Source organism: Vigna unguiculata, chromosome 6, assembly GCF_004118075.2.
Source record: "Vigna unguiculata cultivar IT97K-499-35 chromosome 6, ASM411807v1, whole genome shotgun sequence".
NCBI classification, from domain to species: domain Eukaryota; kingdom Viridiplantae; phylum Streptophyta; class Magnoliopsida; order Fabales; family Fabaceae; genus Vigna; species Vigna unguiculata.
Window position 1 is genome coordinate 27,222,309 of NC_040284.1, and position 25,600 is coordinate 27,247,908.

The window sequence follows — 25,600 nt, forward strand, 5'->3', positions numbered from 1 at the left end:
CAGAATCTCTCTATTATGCAATTTTGAATGTAAAATTCGGAAATGTTACATCCAAGTCTATTTGTTGATAGAACTTGAAAAGAGTGACAAAAAAATAATTTAGATAACGGAACATTTTCAATTTAATTTTTAAATTGAACTCCTTGAAAGAATTATTGTAACACACTCTAAAATGCTCTAAAATATCATATTATCAATCAAGTCACAATTTTGTATATTCTGGATTAATAATTAAGAATGTATTTTTGAAAACTATCGTTGATTTTTTTTATAATTTACACTCTTTTCCCCTTACTACTACTATGATCAATAATCATAAAAATATGTTACAGATCAAGATTTCCACACTGAAGAAACCCTGCATCTGTGCATGAATATTTTTCTCTAAAGTCTCTTTCAACATCTAGTCCATTTCTTTCCTAATCAGTGTTCCACATACTACACACTTTTGTTGTTCAGTTTTGGGCTATGGTGACTCACATTCACACTATCATTTTCTGAAGAAAGCCCATCAGAGTGAGAAACACTCCTCATCATAGGTTTGTGCACGTGATGACAGTCAGTGATAAAATAAACAGTGGGTTCCACCACCACGTGATAACAAAATATACAAGTTGTGATGATGCTGATTTATCATCATTTCTTGGCATGTCCTGTTGGGTGACAGACATGAACATGGGGCCCTGCCACCATACATTTTGCTGTTATGCACATGAACGTTATTTTCATGCATTCTCCACTCAAACCTACTTCCATCTTTATATTCATAATTAATACACACTTCACTCACCATAGATTTATTTTCTCTTCTACCCTACTACTTCCTCCCTCTATGGCAACAACATTCCTTAAACATTGCTACCACACTCTACTTACAACCTAAAGAAATAAAACTCAGAAATTTGATACTGAAAAAGTGAAGAGGCACCACCAAACATATTGTCGGTGGAGCCTTGTCTTATGATTATATCCAACAACTTTTGTTTTTAAGTGCCCAAAATGATACGCCATGTTTGAGAAATAAGTAAAAACAACGATTTATTAAATCAAACTACTCAAAAACTCCACTTGACCAAGATTTTGTTGTATTAGAAACAAAAGGAAGACTACTAACACGACAAGATGTTTTGAAAAAGGAAGCATGCAAGAGAAAACAAAAAGAAGTGAAAGAACTAGCCTCTTCATTTCATTTACAATAACAGTACAGTTAGCATTCTCTGCAGGTTTTTGCAAGTTCAAAAAATAAGAATGTAAAATGGTAAGACGTATACAGAAAGAATTGTAAAGCTTTAAAAAATAGGAGCTCTACACAGATGGAATTGTAGACCTAAAAGGTCCACTCACTGCAACTTTGCTAATGCTGAGAAAACTTTAATGGTCAGGCAACTAAAAGACGTATCTATGGATTGATGTTGCATTCTCGCAAATAGAGATGATTGTAGTCCACATACTTTGTCCAATAACTTCGAAACTTAGGGATACTTATCTCAAGCCATGGTTTCATGTTCCCGTTATAGTGTACAACAGCAGACTGCTCTATATCTTTATGGTCAACGTTGGGGTTGTAGCCAAGTCCTAAGACATGCCAAGATCGGTTCAGCGGGAACGTACGTTTCCAGAAGGTTATGAGACCAGGCGGCAGCGTTCCTAACTTCCATAGTTGTCTATCACGATTCTGTAATTCAGTTTAATTAGAAAACAAAAATCAGTTCAAAATTAAATCAGGAAGAAACACAAGACTTGGACTAGAACAGAGATGTAAATGCAAATTGAATGCTCACCTTACAAATCAATTTTGTGAGGTTGAGTTAGATTTGAAATTTATTTTGGAAGACTTAGTTAGTAGATAAAATCTATGTTCCAAATATAACATGATTAATGCTACAATGAATCACATGGGTTACTCGATGAAATGTAGATCAAAGTGTACATACATACCAGATTCTGCCAGTTGTGGTACACCTCTGTGATGTTTTGCCTTTTCCATTCCACTAAGTCAAATATATTCATACCATATGCCCACCCACAAGCATGTGGATCAAAATTCTTTGCAATGAGAGGATGTGAGAAGTTGAGATATCGATCAAATCGGTGAAAACTTTCTCCACAAGTTTCTACAGCACCGTTTACGTTGCCTTTCAAATCAATGGACCACAGATCAGTCAGATCCTTCTGCACAACTATATCATCATCCAAAAACAGCACTTTGTTGAGCTTTGGAAAGATCTCAGGCAAATAGAATCGGAGGTGGTTCAAGATAGATAAATACTTCGGATTCCGAAACTTCAAATTTGAATCAGAGGTAGCTCGATGAGCCTTGAAGTAATAATCAATCATGGATTGGGAACCCAGCTGCTTAAGAACAGGACTGTAACTTGAATTCAACCATGTAAAGTCTTCAATGTTTTGTACTTGAATGGTTGCCTTGCCTGGTGGATTCACCAAAAACCACATCCTCATCGCTGCGTAATTGAGTCTATCAGTAACAATGTGGAAAACATGTTTTGAGGCGTCCTGCAAATTCGTTAAAACAAATCAATACAAACAATTGGTGACAATAGGAAACACAAGTAACATTGGCTTCAATGACATTCGAACTTTTAGTCCATTTATGTTTTGTTTGAATTCTTTATAAACTCAGGCCTAAAATGAAACAGACAAGTTCTTATTACTCAAAACATGTAAAGAGTGGTCACACCACTGTACAGTTAGACCAAATTTCTTCAATGTTTCTCTCAATGATCTTGGAAGCAAAAAGAAAGTCAAGAGCATTCTAAAAGTGTAAAGAATTTACCTTAGCATTGGTAACAGTTGAGTTCACAACAACAGCTGTTGCTAATATGTTGTCCGAAAATATGGCATAATGGTATAATTGGGGTTCTTCTAAATTCTCTTGATTGGGGAACTCTTGCTCAGAAGAATTCATGTTATGATACTCAGTTGTAAGACGCAAGGGAAGACAATGAAGACCTTTAGGCAGTGTTTTTGCTGTCAATTGTGTTAAGAACAAGGTCTGTTTCTTGAGAACGTGAAGCTGCTCCTCTGTCGAGTGGAGCATGGCCCTAAGCTTCTTCACAACAGCAGCACAGTCATCTTGAGCTTGCTTTCCTTTCATCAGTGTCTGTTCCATCGCTTTAATTCTTTCGTTTGCACTGCCATTATTACAAACTTTTAGATTAAGACTGCACAAATATGTAGCTCAGAGCAGAAACTGAGCTATTCATCATGTTAGTAGCATGAGAAATTTAAAGGGGAAGTACAAGCTCCTGAATTATAACATAACTGGGAAACATGAAGGCAGATAACAGCATTCTTAAGGGTGAACTTACTTCCTAGGTAATTCAGAATCTTTGCTTGCATCCCCAAGGGTTCGTGAAACATCTTTTACCCGTAATCGAAGCTCCCGAGTGAGATGAGGATTGCTTTTTACAACTGGAAGGGAAAGAAAGACCTTAGCTTGGATAAGCTGATCTTTCAGCTGCTTTACCCGATAATCAGATGGTGTTTGATCATTATGCTTATTGGTTTCAGACAATCTAGAACCTTTCTGTTTGGCTTTGCTAGAAGGTTCTGTTGGTTGTTCCTGCTTTGCAACATGAAAATAGACACATCAAATGTGAAACAAAAAAAAGATCAATATGCACTGAGGTTGCTTTTCCTAAATTAGAATGATGTAACTTTTGAAAAAAATAGTTGGAAGAGTATAATTATGAGTCTTGGAAGGTTCACTATACTAGTAACATAATTGTCCTCTGCTACAAATGCACTCATTCCGGTCTAGAAAGATGCCTAAATCATTAAGACATAAACCTGTCTACATTTAAATTAACTTGAATTTTGTTTATCAAACTACCAATTTGCCAGCTCCTTTATGAAATTCAGAACAATTTATGTCAGAGCTACCAACGAATATATAGAGGGTGAGCCCTGGCACAACAGTGAGGATGTTGTTTAATGCAATGAATCACCCATTTTCATCAGTGTACCTATTCAGTCCTTGGACTTATTTGATTAGATTACCAAAATTCAAGCATTATAAGAACTGACTGTATAAAGTACTTTATTTGACAGATGATGGACAACCCTCCACAGCTATAGATATGCAAAGCCTTTTTCAGTAAGACCAGAAACCAAGAATAGTTTTCCTACATAACTATCACAGTATCAATATTTACAACTTCCGAGAGAATGCGGCAGCAAGAAACACAAGAAAAACACACACACACAAGCATATAAAAACAACAAAAGCATAATATATCACCGACCTTAATTTGAGGATCTTGAGTAGAAAGACTGGTCGATCTAGCTAGTTTCCCATCATTGCCATCAACATCAATAGCAACTTCACCATTTACATTTTCACCGGTACCATCACCTTTTTCCAAGGACCCGCCCACTTGATTTCCTTGTCTAATTCCACCAGTAACCAATTTAATGGGGTTCTCCTTTTTAGTCTGATCTTCATCAGTTGTAGACAACACCCTGGCAGATAAATGCTCCCTCGATTTCACCAATTGCAAGCCTAGCTCAACATGACAGTGAATGCCATTAATTAAATATGACAAAAAGATACATAACCTCAGAAAGGGAGGGGAAAAGAACCCAAAACCTCACTCAAGAACAGAGAAGCCACAAAAGAAAAATACCTCGAGGGAAATTCCTTCTGTTAATTGAATCCTCCTCAGTATACACAACCCTAACAGGTTCTTTAACGGTCGTTGAAGTTTCCTGTTTGTAAAATAAGATATTTCATCAATAAAAAAACAAATTATCACAGATTCAACACCAAAGAGAAGAAAAAAAGAAGGAAACTATTAACAATACCTGCGGCAGCAGATTCAAGTGCCTAGAGTCTGCCGCACTGAAAGCCTGACACAACAAAATTAAAGAAGATTCAGAAACTCAAAGATCTCTACCTCTCTGACCCTGACTAAAATAACTGAAGAATCTTTTTCAAGACCGACACTTACATGGGTAGTAACATCTTCAACAAACTCCTGTTTGTCTGCATAATCAATAAAAACCAACACAAAGAAAGCAAAACCATTAGCAAATGGCCAGAGCAAATGAATTCAGAGGAAGAAAAGCAATTGAAACTCACCCGAAGGAGGCTCAAACGTGCCAAGGCGATCAGTGTAGAGCACAATCGGAGCCACAACAGTAATGGACAGCAACAACAGCACAATGTTTCTCACTGCCACCATTTTTTTTTCAGAAAGAGGAAAGAAAAAGCGACAAGACCCTTTGAACGGAGATAAAGAAAACGAGGAAACAGGAGCCAAGAAGGAAACTTTCCGAGAGGAAAAGAAAACCCACTTTCCCTTTCTTTCGGGTATGCTGGAAATTGCCTCTGAGCGTTAAGAAAGGAATCAGTTATATTGAGTGAAGACAAAAACACGTTTTTGAAAGGCTGCGATTCTTCTTTGAATTGTTTCTACGCATGGTGTCAATGCAGAGAGAAAGAGAAACGACGCAGGATAGAAGAAGAAGAAGAAGAAGTAGTATAAGAAGAAGAGCAAAGCAAAGCAATGGAGGAGAAAAGGGAAGAGAGAGAGAGAAGAAAAAGAAGAAGAACAATAAAATGAGCGTACAACTTTCTTCTTTCTTCGCGTAGCCTATCACTATTTGTTAACGGAAACTTTTTCACTTACAAACAATCTTAATGTAATCTAATAACTCATTGTTGCAAAAATATTATAAATTCATATAAAATTTCCTATCATGTAATAATATCTCCAATTAATATACTGTCAAGGAGACAAAATAAAAATTATTGCAGAAGACTTTTTTTGTTAAAAATGGAAATTACTTTTTCGTTGTCACAGTTTTACAAATGCGATTTTTATTATTTTTAGTAATAAAATATTTTAGTCAAATGTATCTTAAAATAACTACAAAAAAGGGATTAACACGGAAGTGTTAATGTCTTTATTTTTTGTCCGTACAAATTTTTTTTTCATCAATAATTTAAAAACTAATGTTAAAATTTCGAAATAATTACTATAGAAACAAAACCAGTTTATCCTACTGTATGATTTGTCAGTGGTAAAATTAATTGATTAATTAATTAACTAATTATTGTACGCGTGAAGTGCTACAACATGTGATGCTTAGTTGTCCACGCGCGTGACTGCCGCTTCTTTCCTTCTTTTTTATCAAAACATTTATTAATTATTATAATTTTTTTATTTTATTGCTAAAATTACTTAAACTTTATTATGATAAATCGGAATCACTACTAAGTTATGATATATTTTTGCTATTCATAAATTATAGAAAAGTGAGTTGTAATAAGTTTTTCTATTATCGTATATGTAATTTTTTTCATACCAACTTTAAGTCAATTTTTTTAGTTTTATTAGAAATATTAAAATTTTGTCAATAGAAACAAACTTATTTAAAAAAAAATTAAAAATGACAAATACTTCCTTACAATACCATTTATATAGAATTTTTTTCTTCACCGATATTTCCATTCCAGCACTCTTACATTTTCTCAAAAATTCTCAAAATAACTTTTGGATTTTTTTTATCCGCCCACCAACTTGCAACCCTAAAATAGAATATATCGAATTTCGAAATAAAAATATGAAAATTGTCAAATTTCAAATTCCAAGTAAAAAATTATCGAATTTCAATATTTGGTCATAATATATGGTTAACGGATTTTAATATATATATATATATATATATATATATATATATATATATATGGAAGTAGTTTATGAATATGCTCTAATTTCTCAAGAGCTTATTCTTAAGAAAATACTTAATTATACTCCTTAAAAAAAAACTACGATACAATAGAAACAAACAGGAACGTATATTAAATTTTGTGTCATCAGAAAAAAAGGGTTAAAATATATTAAATTTACAATCGGGTCAAGCATCTCACATTACATATAATCGTGCAAATATTTATTGTGGAACAATACAAATATATTATTTTATGTAAACCTTCCAACATAATCTTATCTATGTAACCAGCATATTTCATTATAATTAGCTTATAAAAAAGTAATAGAACTTCGCCTATAATGGTGAATAATAAAAATTTACTCAATTTATTTAATTGAAATTCATTGAATTTATATATTGTAAAAGGATATTATATTGAATAGATCAGACTAAAACATTAATGCAATTTGATTTAAAGTCCATCTAAATTGCTTGAGAGTATAATTTACTAAATATATATTCTACAACTGAAATACGTTACTAACACTATAAAAGGAGAATGTGGATGTATTCATTTTAAATTTAACGTATTTTTACAAAATTAAGTTATAAAAGTTGTTTCTATTTAATTAATCCATCTCTAATTATCGTAGGATTTTCAACATTATCGTAAGAATATTTTGATTATTGTGAAAATGTGAAAATATGAAAATAAAAATTACTGCTTTATATTCTGGAAAATAATAATGAAAACCCTAAGTGTCGGCACAATGAAAGATTGCAACAATCTACCACAGTGTAGAATACTAAATATTTTCAATTATTGATTCTCTTTTATTTTATTTCTCTTCATATTTTGAGTTTTGAATTCATGATGCATATAATCTATGAAAAGAAAAAGGATTTAATATAATAATTTTGTGTTCTTTTTCTTTATCTTTCAACAACTATTCTGGTCTTTATATATATATATATATATATATATATATATATATATATATATATATATATTAATTTTCCAACAACTTCAATTTGTACATATTCATTGTCCTTACTAACATTGCAGTAGCCACAAGTAACTCATTATTTTTTTCGAATTAAAAATTCAACCTTTTCTTTTGTTGCCATTGAGAATTGTCCAACTAAAGTGGTTGAAAAATATTGCAATTGAATATGATGGTAACATCATCACAATATAAGAAAACATGTTATATTATATTATACACAAAACTTATTCTTCAAGTCACATCTTTACCTTTCAACAAACATAAAGAATCATGCTATGAAACCATAGTGCTATTTTTTTTAACCTAACCGATGCAACACTTTTTATATGTCTATTTTCAATAAAATGTTATTTGTATTTCACATCTTTTTTAAATACTCTTATGATGTCTTACTACAAGACTCTACTTTAAATTACTCATTCTTAATCTCTTTTTTCACTCTTCTAAAGGTACACTATCAGAAAAAAAGAAAAAAAAATCTACCTTTTTGTTTTATTTTGAAGATCATGTCAATGTTATTTCAAATTCATCATGACATTTAAAAATGTTAGAACATATTCAAATTCTGACTTATTATAAGGATTATGTTTTAGAAAATTAGTGTTTTAAAACAAGTTTGAATCGAATTAAAGGTAAACTCAAACAATAACTCTCTATTAATTTTTTATCATTTTTTATAATTTTTATATTATAACTATTATTATTTTTATTTGTATTTATTGACAATTTGATTGTTTAAATACTAAAACATTATTAATAATACTTGAACAGTATTGTTGTTCAATTTATCTATTTGTTAAAATATGTTGATATTTTAATTTTAACTAATATTTTTATAGTAATGTTAGATAAAATAAACAAGTAAATGAATACTTTTATTGAATTTTTATAAAAACATAAATTCAGTCAGATAAATATATAAAATAAATTAAAAGAAAAAAATAATATACGTTATACATGTTTGCTATGTATTATGTATAATGTAAAATGTATAGAAGACCTTAGGTAGTTTTTTTTTCATTAATTGTATACTTGAATAATTCATTATTACAAAATTGTTAAGAAAAATATTCATTTGCTCAAATGATATGTTTATTATTTTTTGTTAAACAAGGAACTAAACTAGTGCATCAGATTTATCAATAATTAACCTTATGTCATGATTTAATTTATTTATCATATATTTAAAATACAGTTCTAGTAACAAGTATTCAATCCCTCAAATTTCCCTACATGAGGAACAAAATCACAGAATGTTAAACTCTGCTAAGAAATAAATACAAAAAACAGTGTAATGCAGAGGTAGTCAACTGTTAACTGTTGGTTATGGAAGAGAAAGTTGATATTGTCTGAGATGAAGAAAGAGGTGATCCACACATTAATATATGATTCCCATTTTTAAAATGTTTAAGCAATGGTTCCACCCAGAATGATGAGTTAGTTCTTCACATAAATGGAAATAAGTCAAATCTACAGCAAGCCCCACTCAATCATTTTTAAGGCAACATATAAATGAAGATCACACAACTCATCAATTATGGGATGCATTTCACCACAATCAATCATTTTTCTTTCAAACTTCTTGGTTCAAATTCATGCTCCATTTTTGTGTTATATCTCTATTTACCTTTTAAAAAATATTAATTTTTAATATATTAAAAAGAATTAAATATATTTTTAGTTCTTATACTTACTATATATAATTTAAATTTGTATATATCCAAATTTTAATATATTTTGACGATCAAACTTAAAAGATAATAGTTATAATCATTCCAATCAAATTACGTCATTTCTTTAACGTGTTAAATCGATATCTTCTACTGGTGTTAAAATTATTTACATAATTTGACTTTATCAAAGTAAAATATTAGTCTAAAAAATTGTTTAACACAAAAGAAAGTTAATGTCAAATCAAATATTTATATCCATTTATATTTTAAGTTTGAGAAAAATAAATTTCAATTTTGTATCCAAATCAAGAATTTAAAAATATATTTAACTTTTTGATGGTTAGGAATTTAAGTGTGAGTCTAAATTTCACATTGGCTAAAAATAAGAAAATAGAGCACTATATAAGGATAAAGATCCATAAACTCATTCTCTCTGTAAAATCCTAACACCGATAAAATGGTTAAATATTAAAATCAATATATTTGAAATACACAACTAAAAAAATACTGAATTAATTTGATCTTAGTATTTATTTTTGTTTCAAGATGTTTTGCTGAACAAACTTATATAAAATGCGACAGTCTGATCTTCATCTAATGGTAAAGATCCTTTTGAAATAAGAATGGATGCAAAATCCCATTACAGCACACACTTTTGTGCAATCAAAAGCCATAAAGAGGAGGCAAATATTGCTTTTGATGATTCCAAAAAAAGTAAGACAACCTTTGCACCCTAGAACAGTCAAACATTGCACACACTTCAATATAGTAACTCCTCAAAACTACAAAATTAACTCTGTAATCAATATCTTATTCACTAAATTCCCTTTTGTCTAAACTGAATATCAAGTTTTTTCTCTCTCTCTCCCATGCTTAATTTGGACAGTAGTGTTTTCAGGACCATGTCATATGTTGTACCATTAACTGGTCCTGCATTACAGACATCACTTTAAGATTCTAGGTTCAAATTTCAATATTTATAAGGCATAAATAAACAAAGACAATACATAAACTCAAGTACTGTAATCAAACATTTTATAATTGACCAAAATACAAGTCTAGGTAATTTTATTTGGACAATGAAAGAAAAAAAGTGTAACAAAAATTGGTCTGGGACTAGAATTGATGAATAGACACTATACCCCAAGTTCAGAAATTCATGATATTGTAACTGAAAACCATTAACATGAAGGAATAATATCTCTAGCTTTGGTGTTTGCTGACATTTTCTCAGATCATCAAAGTGTGAGTTTGAACACGAAATCATGAAATTGCATCTACCATTGAATAGAACATATCCAATATATATACATCTACCGAATTTCTTATTCCAAATCTTGAGCACCAATCCCAAGAACTTTCTGAATTATGGATACAAAGAATCCAAATTGAGAAGAGAGTTCCAGATAGAATCTCCATCTTCTGCTTCTAACTCCAACCCATTACTCTCAAATGGTTGCCACAAATCCTCCACCAACTCCGCATCTTCAATATGAACCATTGGTACCTCAGGAGTTACACACAAGCCACATTCCTCAGAGAAATCAACACTGTGTTTGAAGAAAGTGTCTTGGTGTTGAAGAGATGATGAGAAATTGTCTTCAAAATCCAAGCATTCATCTGATTTGGACATGACACCATCTTTCAGCCAAGGAAAATCAAACACTCCCATGGCCAAGTGTGAATCCCATGCCTCCAAATAATCTTCCTCTTCCATTTCCTTCTTCTTCTCCTTCGACAAGCTCATGCCATATACATTTCTCTTCTTTCCACTCATGTTACTTTCAGAACACGATTCAATCTCGATTCCATCATCTTCTCTTGCTCTCTTATTCTTCTCCCATTCCATTTATATATTTTCTGCACAAGGGTCGACAGATTCACCAAAAATCATTACCAACACCCTTTGACACATTCTTAATAATCAAACACAAAAAACTTATAAAACACACATCCAAAGGTTGTACTACTACGATCAAGATTGTAATAAACAAAGGAAAACAACACGTGTTAAAGAAAATGTTGCTGTAAACAGAAACAAAAAAAAATCACTTTTCATGTAAAGAAATGATCATAATCATGATTTGTAGTTGAGTACCTGAGTGGTTGGAGGGTTGAGGCAAAGGAAAAAGGGTAGGGATTTTAGGTACGTGCATCCATGTTTCAATTTGGAAGATGATAAGGTAATAATACTACAGAGAAAACTGATACAGAGGTAAAAGTAGAACAGTATCTTCTTCTAACACATGGAATAGAATAGCGCATTCATAACACAATATTAATCACACACATGCACACGTGCATGTGCATTTGTTTCACCCTTCACTTGCGGTCCTATCTACGACACCAACAATGTCATGTGAGATACGAGATGGTTCCCCATTTAGCGCTTCCTAATTTTGGAAAAGGAAAGATCACAGAGTCAATCAAAGCAATACAAAAATTATGCATCTTAGTACCTTTGTTATTTCTCAACAGGACCACAACTAAACATGGGTGGTGCTAATATCTTTCAACTTCCAACCCTAACAACTAATACAATATGTTTTCATTTTTTTTTCTTTTGGTGATTTCAAGCATGACAAATGATTGGTTCCATCCTTTGACCCTACATGAGTTTTTGTTCTGAGTTTAGTTGCACACGACAAATTAGTTTAACATAACAACATATCAAGTTTTAAAAGATTATTACAAAAAGTTAAGTGATGTTATCATATACAATAATATGTATGAAAAGTTAGTGACTTTGAGTTGTTTGTAAAAATTAAATTAATTTGACTACCCCTTTTTAATAAGATATCAAAAAAATATTACTTCCAAAATATGACATTCCATCTGGGGTCATACTTATTATTTCACTAATAATTTGCTCTATCCATGATGTTTATAAAAGAGAAAAAGAAACAACAATAAAGCAATACTAGAAAATGGTATTTTAGCACCAATGAGCTTCAGCTGTTTACAGTATGTAGTTACTTTATGGCAGGTTGTGTTGTGATTTCTGTGGTTTTGTCGTTCATTCAGATGACATACGTTAACATTATAGCATTATGGTTGGATTGGTGGTGAAGAACTAAAAATCACATAAAATGCGTCAAAAATCTGAGCTGCTTTGCTTTCAATGGAAAAATTATTTGATTCAACTTCTGCGTGCCACTGTTCCAAATACAGTGAGACATTCTGTAGTTAGCATGAGCAAGGTAAGCAAATTTACACTGTGTAGCTAATTCTGGATACAGTAAGTTAAATTTAGAAGCTGAATCAAATACAAATATTTTTAGTCTAATTTGATTATGAAATTACAAGCTTAGTCCAAAACACCCTAAAAGTTCTATAATCTTGGCCTACTGCCAGCTTGTTCCTGTATCTCCATACATTTCAAGCTGCACTTAAATTGTGAAATGTCACATTTCCAATTTTAGATTCTGAAATATAATTTTTTCATTCCACATTGTATATTTCAAACCGACTTTGGATGGTATATTCGAAACTGAAAATAAAAAGAAAGTAAAATTGAAAATTTTAAATATATGGAAATAGAGGAAGAAGCTGCCCCGATCTTCACATTGGCCGGCCAGATAACTCATTTTGCTAATTCACTACAGAATACAAAACACAATTTCCTTTTGCATTCCCATAATTTCCTTCTGCAACAACGTGAATATAAAAGTTTTTGGTTTATGAAAAAAGTCTGGATCACTTTCAAATTCCACAATCCACAAATTATTGTTGAGAACCAAAAGAACTTGCATCAGAATGCACAATATGTTAACTTCTTTTAGGTAGAAAAAACATGAAAGGTGAAAAATGTAAGACTTAAAGAAGACACGACTAAAAGATGACAAAAAAGGACTAATGATGGCAACATACAAGGAGATGAAAGAAAGCAAGGGCATTTCTATTTTTCACATACCCATTATGGTGCAAGAAGAAATCATGGATGGAGAAAGAAATATCCAATACAGAACACTGCATCACTCAATAAAGTGCTGTTCTAAATGACCAAAAATACCCCTGTTGACTAAAAATTTCATGTCTAACTTTTCTTTTCAAAATGGTCACCTAAATGAACCCAGATCAAAAATCCTAGCAAACCTATGCATGCTCTGAAGCCTCTACCTTACCCTGAAGTTGCAAAATTTTCCTTGTACATCATGGGGAAGGATATAATGTCTCCAAAAATGATAAAGACACCTGAAGGGGCGAGGGTAAAATGTAAAATAATAAGCATACAAAAATGTGAAACTATGTCACACAAATCAATTGTAACAAAACTCTAAGCACAGTGGTTCATTTCATCCCCTCCAAGCTATCTAAATATCTATACAATTACAAACCAAAGTCGATACTTAACATTTCTGCACATATAATAAAATACAACAATATCATTTACAGCTCAACAACACCGAGTTTATGACATGCATGAGAAGGCGGATTGTGCTCGCTTCAGAAGGGGAGGTAGTAGGTAAATTCCGATGATGGCCAAGTGTGTGGGACACTTGATCTAATATTCGCCGCACGTGTGCTGCAATCCTTGGATCTGCCGGATTTATAGCAGCTGCCACATCTGTCATCCATGCCAATTTTCTGGGCGTGTCTGTACTGATATCACAGGACAACTGCTGTAGAAGAGACAGAAGTACTCCTTGGCTTAATGGCAATGGCACCATAGCCAAAATGCCAGATAAATCAACCTGGATAGGATAAGGTAGAAAATTGTTCATTAGATACATTATAGTGGACTTTGTCTGATATAATCATGCAAACTATAAAAGGTGTTTACCAGTAATGATATGCAGAGGTGTGATTTGATTTTGTTTTGGGATATTTGGAGTGATCGGAATGGGTTTATGAGATGTGAGCTCACTACTTTTAGCTTAGTGTGTGTTTGGTTTGGTGCTTTCAGAATGTGAAAAATTGAAATTATTCAAAAATAGTTTCTAGAGTGATGCCTTTTATAAAAAAAGATAGTTTCAATTTGAATGTATATCATAGACCCACATTTGACTTGAGGCTCCCAACTGATGCTGGGTGGGAAAAGTAGAAATTTAGAACAAGTCACCCTCAAGTGAGGAGCTATTTTCAAGATTTGACCCCATGAGCTTCAGGTCACAAGGCAGCAATCTTTCCATCATGGCAAGGCTCATCCTCTCTTAAGTTAGAGAGGAAGTTGGACCCAAATTATTTTAGAAACTGCAAATCCATTTCCCATTTAAAATTTTGTTCTTATTTACTTTAGTAGGGATCCCATAAAAATCTACAATCTTTTTTACCTCAGGAAAAACTCAAAAATGTCTACAGGTTAACAATATTTCCTCAGAATCACTTAATATTTGATCCGAATATGCAGAAGCAAGTTGTCATTTCCTTGAATTTAGGGAAAAGAGAAAAGGAAAAAGCTCCCTTTCACTTTGTTTCATTTTGACTAGTTTCTAAGCACCATTTCCAACAAAAAGTAATTCTGAGTAGCAACTCAAGTCAACAGAAGAAAGATATGTCCATCATACCTGAGAACATAACCAAGAAACTAATGAAACGTCACTTCTATGAAGGGCCCCTGTAAATGCTTCCTCAAATTTTCTCTCACTTATCAACCTTGATAGTTCTTTGGTAGGATCCTCAGTCTGTCAAAGTGCAAGTCATCTCAAAGTATTAAATAGAAAGAACACTCATTAAAATAGAAAGATAAAGGGAATGACGAACCAACATACCACCTCATGCAAGCCATTGTTAATTTGTGCTACAAAGGGATCCACTGTTACTTTGGAGTTAGCTGCAATTTCTAACAGTTGACGTTGGCCATCAGCCAATTGTCCACTCAAAGTTTGAGTGATTGATGATGCTGAATTAATTGTATCCTGTGTCATCATAACACTACACACTAAGAATTCAAACATGACAAACCAGAGGTTTAAGGCATAGAGAGAGAGGAAAGGCCACTAATATATTTTACAAGGTAGTGAAGATCGCCCACTGCATGACAGAATCTTGGTTCATAATTAATTAGCTTCTCATTCCCAATAATAAGACAAGACTCAAACATCTTGTGGACACGTATATCTAACTTGGGAGAGAAATATGAAAAAAGTGCTTAAGAGAGATTATTTCATCTCCTAGCTAATTCATTCATTTATAGGAACCCTTGCATCAAAGATATATACAAAAAATTAATGATCAGCCTACAAATAGACCAGATAGGTAATTAAATGCATAAGCTAACCTATTAAACTAAGTTAAACAATTCTGACACTGACATAAAAAGTAACTGGATATTTTCCTTGTAATAACAACTGAGAAAATTAAAAAACACTTCCAAAAAATAATCAGAATTTTTTTAAATTACCCCTTAAGAAAGAATTTTAGCAAATAGAAATGTGATGCACACTTCTCAAAAGAACAAACAGATTATTCAACCATATATCATAAGAACTAATTAAATTGCATTTGGCTAGTGCCACACAGCTTAAAACAAAGGTGTAACAATATCTTTGCTAATGGAGATAAAAAATAGAATCCTAAGTAACAGAAAAGAAAAAAAATTATATGGCAGGAAAAATTCGAAATAACCATCATACACATACCCTCAACGTCATGGCTAGAGGAGAATAAGTAGAATCAAACTGCTGTTGAATAGCAGCTGTGTGCTTCACAAGTCCATTTTGAAAAGCAACATCAATTTGCTCAAACATAGCCTTGCAAGACATCTCAAATGCTGGAACGACTGAAGCTTCCAAACTAGTCTTAAGTCCCTCCTACAAATTACAAACAAAACCATAAGAAATGATTAACCAAACCCACCTAGAAGGACAGCAAACCCCAGACTGTTTTGAAAGCAATCATAAAAATAAACCCAAAATATGAAAAAAAAATTGAATTGTACTACCATGTGAAATAGGATTTGCAAGGATAATGAATAGTCCACAAAAGTATTAAAAAGTGCAGGCTGTGAGAAATGGGTTTCAAATAATTAAATTGTGTAGAAGAATGATTGGATATAGCCTAGAAACAATAATATAATAAATCTAGGTTAACCCAATTAAGGATCCAGCAATCTAAAAAGATAGCAAAATGAAACCTATAGCAAATTATAGAATTATAGAATTCTAGAACCCGTAAATTGCAAGCGGTTTGAAGGAACATTGCACATCATTCAAGTTAACAGCCACAGCCACCTCACGTCATTTCCAAAATTCACTTCCATCAGGGGGTATGATGCTGTTGATCCAATTGTGAGGTCTCCATTACAACTACATCAAGTGTTGATGGAACTAGGTTGTTGGTTAGTTATGTCAGCACTCAATGTAGCAATAATGCACGCTCTAATGGCTGTTTTAGGAAGCCCTGACAAATGGTTCTACACCATTCACTGTGCCTATGATGAAAAATGCATTTCAAAAATGCGAAAAATGTATATGTTGTAGCCCTGGTTGATATAACTGTTGTGAAATTGAGATGGATGCAAAGAGATTCAAGAGAAAGCTAAGGACATGAAGTGCCCTTGAGAACAGTCAGAAATTGAAGAACAGTCCCATTTAGTCTTACCATCTCTTCAAGGAAAGCTTATTGAGGGGGTTGTGATATGAATTTGTTTCTAGAAATTGACAGAAAAGGATTTAAAAAGTGGAAAAGAACATCAAAGGAGAAACAACTATGCATTTGCCACGCTAGAATCTTGAACTAAAAATACCAGGAAGCTTCTGAAGCAGTTAAAAATGTGAAAGATAGAACTGATTCTGAAATGGTTGGAAAGTTTGATAAGGATTTATTTGAGTCCAATTTTACCTATAGAATCTTCAGACTCATATATTGTGACTATTAGTGTAATCACAGGAGTTAAATTTCATTACGCTATCTAAGACATTGTTTCTATTCCACCATCCTAGACATAAATTCTAAGAATATAAACAGTTTCCAACAACCCAGGATAGGGACTTGGATGTTATGGGTTCTAGCAAACATTGAGTGATGTGGGAGGCCCGGTGGAGTACTTAAGCATTTGGTTTTCTCTTTTTAATAGCTAGCTTCTAAGGATGGGTTGCCCAAAAGCGATTTATCAATTAGTATTACAGTTGGTTATCTGTGTCTCAAAAAGAACAACCCAGGGAAAACTCTCACTTGTGGAGATTCCAATTAAAAAGTTGAGTGAAGTGTCATTGAACAAAGTGTTGTAGAGTGAAAGCTACCAAGAAGGCAGCTCTCAACGACAGTGCTATGATAAGGACTGGGGTATTATGGGTACCTAAGTCCTAAATGAAGTAACATGGGACGCTCTGTGGAGTATTTAAGTGAGTGACTCCTCCCCCTTAACAGCTAGTTTTTAAGGGTGGGTTCCCAGAATGCTTGGAAACTTATGAAATATATACAGCAATGATATAACACAGGATCCACAGGCAGACAGAAGTTCACACTCGTCAGGAAAAAAATAAATCATGTAAAAAAAACATTAATAGATATTTTTTATGTTGACCTCAAGCTGCTTACCTGAAGAGCTTGCTTTCCAGAGGTTTGAAATTGTGTCTGTATCTGCCTAGCCACAGTAGCTTCAAGTTTTGAACCAACTGATTTTTCTAGTTGATTCAATGCCTTGTCTCCCACCCCCTTCTGCAGAATTCATGGCACAACCTTGGTCAAACATACTCAAGCAACAATGAGCATTTTAGCAGTAAAAAAAAATTGATTTGGGAATAACAGTTGAAGAACTAAAATTGGCACACAGATTTCTTTAAACATTTCACTTCACCATATGACATGGCATCCAACTTGACAAAGCACTGTCTGAAAAGTTGTAAATAGACAAGAAAAGTACTAAGCTAACATAAACCATGTCTTTTTAAGCTCTACCTTTGGCATATTTATGGTTAATGTGTATCTCAAAACACACCTCACGTGTCAAGGATTGGACTTGTAGGATATGGAGATTGTAGGATTGCATTTTTTTTTTTTCATATTGCACTAATAAAGTTGTATGACCAAGAACATTGCACTAGAAAATCCACGGGGCCAGATAGATTTATTGTATATTGCACTTGGAAAGCTGAAGTGTTAAGTGAATTTTTGGACAGTTGAAGGTGGACCAATATGATATCTAAGATAAGCTTTAAAACTATCTTGAATTCGGGTTGGGCCTAGCTCAACCTCAAAAGCTAACTCATGAGGTGAGAATTGTCCAAGACTTTAGTTCTACTTTAGCCATATCTATAGTCCAATGTGAGGTTACAACAAATACAAACCTGGAATGATTCTGTAATAGCTGAAGATATTGTTTTCTCTATAACTTGACTTAATGAACGAGTAATGGTTGTTCCAATTGAAGATATTTCCTTCTTAATGATTTTCTCCAATATAGATACCATATCTTTGTTTACATAATTGGAGATCAAATTTGTTATTTGCTGTGTCCGGTCTCGCTCTAGCTTCTCTTGCTTTGCATTTTCTTCCTGCAATCGAGCCCACAAAGCATCAGTGTGAGCCTTGACAACTTTCTCCATGTTTCGACCCAAGGATCCTTCTAATCTTTTGCCTTCCTTAGTGACTGGAACAGAAACCATTGCATTCATCTGCTTTTGCATTTCTTTATGCATGCTTAACAACTGTAAAATATGAAATGAAGGAGATTAAGAACCTGAAAAATCCTAAAAATAGCTCATTGAGTGACATGAATATATGAGAAACAAAACCATATTAAACACATACAAAGATACTTTCCTAGGAATGATATAGTTCCTATAAATGTTATTTTGGATGGGTGCAAAGGGGAGTGGCATCGTTACAAGCACTAGCAGTCCAAAATAAAAAACAACTTCGTGCTACGATTGTATTATATCATGAATTCATAAAACGGTGGAGAATATAGTGTTTGTATTGCTAATCAATCTTTCAGAATAACACGAATGGAATAAAGCCACGCAAGATACATACGAGGAAAATGACATTAGACTTCACAACAGGACATGTATATTCCACTAATCCATTCTACAGCTTCACATGTTACACATTGCCTTTATCCCCAAAAAAGATGTTTCACATTGTATCTAAACTATATGCATACAGATACTTCCACAAAGTTCAACAGACATTTAATCTAGAAAACAATTACAAATGCTCTATATGCGGCATACTGAATCCATATCACGCTACTCATAACACTGTAAAAATCATGAGTAATATAAATATACAAGTACAGGAAAAAAATGCAACATGTTAAGTAGCCAGTAAAATAAAAAAATAGTTCAAATGCAAATTAATGACCTGGCCCATCATCTCCTGCATAGCAGATAACTGTGGTAAGGCAGCTTCTATGGATGATGCTCCTGAATTTCCTCCTTGATCATTCGATGAATCTGTTGAGTTAAAAGGACTAGGAGAAGCAGAAGATGGACCAGACAGATGTGAAGTTTTCCCTTTTTGTCTTTTACCTTTCACAGCAGGTGCAGGTGATTGCACAGTAGTAGCCATGGTTTCTGATTCACTGATGTTTGCAGGTACATCCTTACTTGTGTCTTGAACTTCTTCTTCAACAGAGTTACAACTTTGACCAGGTGCATCAATGGTCTTAATATGATCAGCTTGACGAGCTGCCTCCATGTCATAATAAGTCTCTCTAGCCATCTGAATGCCTAGATCAGAAGCCTGAGAATAAAATAATTTCTCTTTCTTCTCAGTAACATTGGTGTGAGAGTCTCTGTCTCTTTGAGACTCGGTACTTTCTTGATTAGAACCCATCTCCCCTATAACTTGAACAACATCTACTTCAATGTTTTCTGTATCACTACGGGCAACCACATCTGGAACATTCATACCTTGAGAAGTATGGGAATTCTCAGAAGATAAAGCAGTTTTAGAGAATATCTCAGATGGAGTTACCAAATGGGTTGGGTGTTTATATGTTGCTTGGGTATTAGAAACCACAGAAACATCATTTGAAACAACTTTATCATCCTTTCTCAAATTGTCACCTGATGCAGGCACATCTGCCATATCTTTTTCAGACTCCATTCTCCGTTCAGATGAAGAATCAAGATTTGTCTGGTCACTGCTATGGTCAGCAGTTGTAGAACTAGTCTCTAAATTATTTGATGAACTTTTGAAACCAGATAACTTGTGGGACAATCTTGGACTCTGAGGAAGTGGAGGTGGAGCACTTTGAATATGTTCAAAACCATTACGAGAAGGTACATCATTAGCCTTGGTCTCTGCTTCTGATATGGAAGATATAGAAGCTTCAGGTGGTAGAACTGAAATATCTGATGAAGGCAAATTTACTGCCAGGCTCACAACAGGAACACTTTCAGAACTGCTAGAATGAACTTGTGGCATATTTCCAGTTTCCATATTAGTCGATCCATCAATAGCATCAAAAGAACGTGACAAATTGGATTCTGTTTTCTCAAGTTCAACATTGTCCAAGGGTGGAGGCAAACATTGTGACAAATTGAGTCCATACTGTTGAATAGCTTGTGTTTGGACACAATATATCTGCACAATATGCTCTCCATCTGGTAAATTATCACTGGTTCCTGTAAGACTTAATATAGGCATTGTGACTGTGAACTCAGCAATGTAATCCATGCGGGTATCAGTTGGATTGGATCCGTACTCTATGTGCACAGCATATATTGTATTTTTCTTGGCATTTGCAAGCAGAAATAAACCAGCACGGGGCAATGCTACAACTTGATTAAAGAATGCATCCTCAGGGTTGGATTCAGACGAACTTCTAATGTCTAAAGTCTGAATACAATGCCATGACTCAGAATCACTAGGCAATAGCCAGCCTTCCTCATTATCAGAGACCCATATCTTCACTTCCTGATTTAGTGGCCCCTGTGGAAAAGGAAAAAAAAATTAAATGTATACACACACACACACACACACACACAAAAAGAAGGAAATTAGTTTTGAAAGATGTGAGGGGAAACTAACGCCACTACAAGCTGACAAAGCTGATCAGGTAAGGATCCAATTAAATAAATATTTTTTGAAGTCTTTAGCACAGAGAGCATTGCATTATCTTGTTTTTCTAGACAAACTATTTGAACATAATTTTAAGAGTGCTTTCCTTATACAGTTCATTGTTATTTTGAAGACTATAAATGATTGCATTTGCAATCAAATAACTTTATTCGTTTTCTATTCAAACTGATTCAGTTACAATTGATTGGACAATTAAAATTTATTTATTAACTTTTAGTTATAGGGCAAACTTATTATGAACATTAATATATAATGCTTAACAACTTGACAAGAGATACCAATAAATATTCTCTTTTTTCCTAACACAGTTATTGATGTATCAAAATAACATGTTATACTTATTCTTGTTCAGAAAAGTTTAATGTAAATTCAATTACAAAGGATTTTTGCAAAGTACAAGAGATATATTTCCAATCAAGGTTAAGACTAGAACATACCGCTGTGATAAGAACAATGTGCTCGGGACGATGAGGAGCAGTCAAGAATGTTACAGAATTTACAGGTTTACCGTCATGTGGTCTTAAAACAGCAAGTGGTGTTGTCTTACGTTCTTCCCATATCTTCACCTGTTGACAAAAGCAAGTTATTTAGAATTTCAAAATAGAACAATGATTGTAAATATTCCTTCAAATTCCAAACTTGAAGACGTAGAATAATGACAACTGTTCATTTGGGACTCCAACCTTTTCACTGATAAAACAACTTTAAAATGAGATGAAAAACTAAACAAAGCAACAAAATAAGGCAAGGAGAGAGACAAATGCAGACCGTGCCATCAGCTGAAGCTGAAGCTAATCGACTCTTCATCCATTGGCACATTGACAACTCAGTTACGTTGCCATCATGTTTACCAACAAGATGCACCCCATCAATCAACTTATCAATGGAACATTTGAGAGGCTCCTCTGCAGAAAAAGTTTCACCTTTTCCAGCTTTCATACTATCGATTTTGAGGATACGGTTTCCAATAGCAACCATTAAAATCTCCTGTATGTCAAATTCCAAATGATAAGATAATTTATTAAAGGAGTTAACACCAATTGGAAGATGATAAACTTAAAGACCAAAGTTATAAAAGTCACTGTTACTTGTTTGTGGGGATGCCAGCATACTCTTGGATGAACAGACTCACTCTCTCCTAATATTTGAAGTGCTAGGATAACTTTTCCAGTAATTTGAGGCTTGTCATCCTCATCAGGGCCCTCATTGATTTTCCATACAAATATTCTCCCATCAGTGCTAGCACTGTGAACAGAAGTATATTCAAGGGTAAAATAATCAATAAACTTCAAACTGAAATAATGAAACCAGAAAATCAGACTTCAATATTCAGAAATGCTTGAAGAGAAAGCTCCCAGAAGCTTCTTTTATGATGATGCGGTAATAAAAAAAATCAATTACAAGATTCATCAATTGAAGGATGAGAGATAAATCAGATACGAACCGAATAAAAACTAAAACATGGTACAATAATGGAGGAAACCAGGTAAGTAAATCAAATCTCAACTATAACACAAGAAACAGAAAGGTATATTTACCTGGCCAACAGGTGAAGATCCTCAGCGAAGAATGCCATGTCTGTCACTCGCTACATAAAAAGGAGATATGCATAAATTGGAGACGGGTACAGATTAAAAATTGATAAAAGAAAAAAACATCTCAAATGCATGTAACAACAGTGAATTCACTATAAGTTTTAAGAGGTAGTGCATGTTTCGCATGTAGAAAGTTGCAAGTATAGAGCATTATCAACCCAATCGAGCAGTTTACAAAGAGTATGCACATCATAACGGTGGCCGAAGAAAAGGATTTGTAGGTATATAATCCAAGCCAATTAAAAACACAGTCAAAAACAAAACTCCAAAGCAATCTTTCTCAGACATGAAGAAGGCTCACGTTCATGTTTTTAAACAGCATATCGCCATTCTCACAATCAGCTATTTAAACTTGGCATTATAAACATACAGTCTTTTGCCTTTCTTAGGTACACATTCCTAACAAATGTGAAGTGAAAACATAATCTCGTTCATTAATTTTCAGGCGGCAACAGACAACAAAGGCAGTTTATACGCAATCAGTGCTCAGTGCAAAAAGAATATAACGTCATCATATAAAACCTAAGTTTATATTACCCAACTGAAAGCACTAACACACATCAAGCTTAATCAGTGTTAATGTCAAACAGGAAAAGGCCAAGCAACCGAATCACAGAGCCAATCCATCAAGTCCTCGCACCAAGAAGCCACATTTGAATAAACAAACACCAGAAGTACAACATACTAATCATTAAAGAAGCACAAAAATTAGCATCAAATTGGCAGTCCGGCCGAAAGCAACCGCAACAAAACTCACCTGAGTATGACCTCGAAGCAAGTATCTCAATGCAGTATTGATATTAAGCACCCGGATGGCCCCAAGTTTGAGTCCATAGCATATGTAAGACTTATTCACTGCGATTTGGCGTCCAAGAACAAGGCCAGGATCAGAAGCATACTTGGTGATTGGAGTGACTTCAAGCTGAGGCTGCACCTCCCCAGGCATCCTAACATCAATGTCATACACAGCATGCTCTCCAATCAAGTGGCGCCCCTTGGGCAGCTTGCTGCTGAGCATCCTGGTAGGAGTGGACTGAGGACTAGCCAGATTCACAGGAGAGCCTGAGTGCTGTGTGGATGGCAACCCTGAAGGGTTTGGTGGCACTGAAAACTCAGAAACCATGGGTGATGAAGATGTGGCAGAAGGAGATGAGTATACAACCGATGGTTCCTGATTGGAGGGAGGGTTTTGGGTGCCCAGCAAGGCCATGAGGCGAGCACCGGTGGTGGGATTGGGGGATGAAGGAAGGTGTGGTGAGGAGGGAGAAGGAGAAGGGGGTGGGAAAATAGTGGGTCTTTGAGGGGCATGCATTTGAGGGAGGTGGTGAAGGATAAGAGGGTGTTCTTGGTGCTGTTGTTGGTGGTGAAGGGCTGGATAGGGGAGAAAGTGAGGGTGATGATAAGGGTATGTGCCAGTCGGCGGAGGGTAGGAGGAAGAAGGGGTAGGGTAGGAAGAAGGAGGGGGTGTGGAAGGAGAAGGAGAAGGGAATGAAGGAGAAGAGTTCAAATTTGAAGGATTAGGGATAGTTGGTGGTGCTGCTGCTGATGCTGATGCTGCTGCTGCTGGTGGTGTCTTGAAAAGCTTATTGAAATCAAAATGGGTTGTTTGAGGTTGTTGTTGTTGAGGTTGCTGCTGCTGCTGTTGATTTAGATTCCCAGATGAAGCCATAAACTTTGACCAAAAATCAAGGCAAAAATCCCAAACTTTTGAATGAACAAACAATCAGATGGGATCTGGGAGGAGCTGATTGTGAGATCTGAGATTGATTTATGTGCCTCCTCTTTCTTCCTCACACACTGCTACTTCGGACTTTGTTCTCTGTGTTTCCTCGTACCAGCTTAGTATTCCCAGAAAAATAAATAAATTAAAAAAAAAAAAGGAGAGAGAAACAGAAAATGGTGGTTTTCAACACAGACCTGTTTCTCTGTTTTGCTATATATTTTTCTTTCTTTTCTGGTTTTCTTGTGTTCTTCTTGTCTTGGTCTCCTCTTCTCTGGTGTGACCAGAATTGGACGAGTGCTAGAGGAAATTGGTGTGAAGAGAAGAAGGTTTAATCAACAATTTGCGTTTTTGCATCATCCAATTTAAAAAATAGCAGCCAAAGGAAGGGGATTTGGGAACAATGGCAATGGCAAGCATCACAGAGCACTACAAAGATGGTAAAAATGGTGATGATAGGAACCAAAATCTAATAATTTTTTTTTTTTTTTTTGCTATCTAGAATTTAGTATATGAATTGTTTATTGCGCATAAAATCATTGAAAATAAATGCAGTTTATCATTATTGATTTTTTTTATTTTTATCATATCTATAGGTTCTTCAAAATTAGAGTTACAAATTACATCAACCCGTCATTTTAATAATTTTTCAAATAATGAAACTTTTTTTAATATAGCTTTAAGATTTGGTAGTATACAATTAATGGAGTAAACAATTTTTTTACCTTGATGCCCAATTAGAATTTTTATTTATATTTCAGTACTATTCTAAGAAATTATATATATAAAATGGTTTCTTAAACACTACAAAACTTGTTAAATTGAAAATGAGTATAAATAAACTCTAATTTTAAATTCATTAATAATATTATCCATCATTTTATTTTATTTACTTATTTATTATATATGGTATCAATTATTTCATAACGGAAATCAAGTAAGTTGAGAACATAA

General features: G+C 33.9%; 3 protein-coding genes across 6 annotated transcripts; all 3 read right to left on the reverse strand.

Annotated features, from left to right (window-relative positions):
• Window positions 1–1,164: 1,164 nt before the first annotated feature.
• On the reverse strand, window positions 1,165–5,581 carry LOC114187965 (probable galacturonosyltransferase 4). Of its 2 annotated transcripts, none has more exons than XM_028076417.1 (9): window positions 5,102–5,581; window positions 4,971–5,005; window positions 4,825–4,869; window positions 4,647–4,728; window positions 4,266–4,522; window positions 3,330–3,586; window positions 2,795–3,152; window positions 1,939–2,514; window positions 1,165–1,675 (listed from the first exon to the last, which is right to left on the reverse strand). In XM_028076417.1, the coding sequence occupies exons 1-9, from the start codon at window positions 5,202–5,204 to the stop codon at window positions 1,400–1,402; spliced, it is 1,989 nt and encodes a 662-aa protein (XP_027932218.1). In that variant the 5' UTR covers window positions 5,205–5,581; the 3' UTR covers window positions 1,165–1,399. The 2 variants fall into 2 exon arrangements, with proteins under 2 accessions (XP_027932218.1, XP_027932219.1); XM_028076418.1 differs by having other exon boundaries at window positions 3,330–3,583; window positions 5,102–5,578.
• Window positions 5,582–10,508: 4,927 nt separating this feature from the next.
• On the reverse strand, window positions 10,509–11,988 carry LOC114186696. Its single transcript, XM_028074670.1, has 2 exons — window positions 11,457–11,988; window positions 10,509–11,218 (listed from the first exon to the last, which is right to left on the reverse strand). Exon 2 carries the CDS (start codon window positions 11,205–11,207, stop codon window positions 10,725–10,727), a length of 483 nt encoding a protein of 160 aa, XP_027930471.1. The 5' UTR covers window positions 11,208–11,218; window positions 11,457–11,988; the 3' UTR covers window positions 10,509–10,724.
• Window positions 11,989–13,560: 1,572 nt separating this feature from the next.
• Window positions 13,561–25,098, reverse strand: LOC114188274 (enhancer of mRNA-decapping protein 4-like). Of its 3 annotated transcripts, none has more exons than XM_028076868.1 (13): window positions 24,844–25,098; window positions 23,684–24,745; window positions 22,870–22,919; window positions 22,420–22,576; window positions 22,100–22,318; window positions 21,769–21,897; window positions 19,607–21,181; window positions 18,589–18,948; window positions 17,840–17,959; window positions 15,940–16,110; window positions 15,070–15,216; window positions 14,866–14,982; window positions 13,561–14,052 (listed from the first exon to the last, which is right to left on the reverse strand). In XM_028076868.1, the coding sequence occupies exons 2-13, from the start codon at window positions 24,593–24,595 to the stop codon at window positions 13,744–13,746; spliced, it is 4,266 nt and encodes a 1,421-aa protein (XP_027932669.1). In that variant the 5' UTR covers window positions 24,596–24,745; window positions 24,844–25,098; the 3' UTR covers window positions 13,561–13,743. The 3 variants fall into 3 exon arrangements, with proteins under 3 accessions (XP_027932669.1, XP_027932670.1, XP_027932668.1); XM_028076869.1 differs by having other exon boundaries at window positions 15,073–15,216; window positions 23,684–24,764; XM_028076867.1 differs by having other exon boundaries at window positions 23,684–24,764.
• Between the last annotated feature and the right edge of the window lie 502 nt (window positions 25,099–25,600).

What these genes read in the sequence shown, in the direction of transcription:
- LOC114187965 (XM_028076417.1), bottom strand. Translation starts at nt 5,204, where the DNA reads ATGGTGGCAGTGAGAAACATTGTGCTGTTGTTGCTGTCCATTACTGTT. An exon ending in GATTCTGAATTACCTAGGAA is followed by an intron (nt 3,153 to 3,329) that starts GTAAGTTCACCC and finishes TAATAATGGCAG; the next exon opens with TGCAAACGAAAGAATTAAAG. An exon ending in CAACTGTTACCAATGCTAAG is followed by an intron (nt 2,515 to 2,794) that starts GTAAATTCTTTA and finishes ACGAATTTGCAG; the next exon opens with GACGCCTCAAAACATGTTTT.
- LOC114186696 (XM_028074670.1), bottom strand. Translation starts at nt 11,207, where the DNA reads ATGGAATGGGAGAAGAATAAGAGAGCAAGAGAAGATGATGGAATCGAG.
- LOC114188274 (XM_028076868.1), bottom strand. Translation starts at nt 24,595, where the DNA reads ATGGCTTCATCTGGGAATCTAAATCAACAGCAGCAGCAGCAACCTCAA. An exon ending in CTCTAGCCATGACGTTGAGG is followed by an intron (nt 15,217 to 15,939) that starts GTATGTGTATGA and finishes ATGATGACACAG; the next exon opens with GATACAATTAATTCAGCATC. An exon ending in ACAATGGCTTGCATGAGGTG is followed by an intron (nt 14,983 to 15,069) that starts GTATGTTGGTTC and finishes GCACTTTGACAG; the next exon opens with ACTGAGGATCCTACCAAAGA.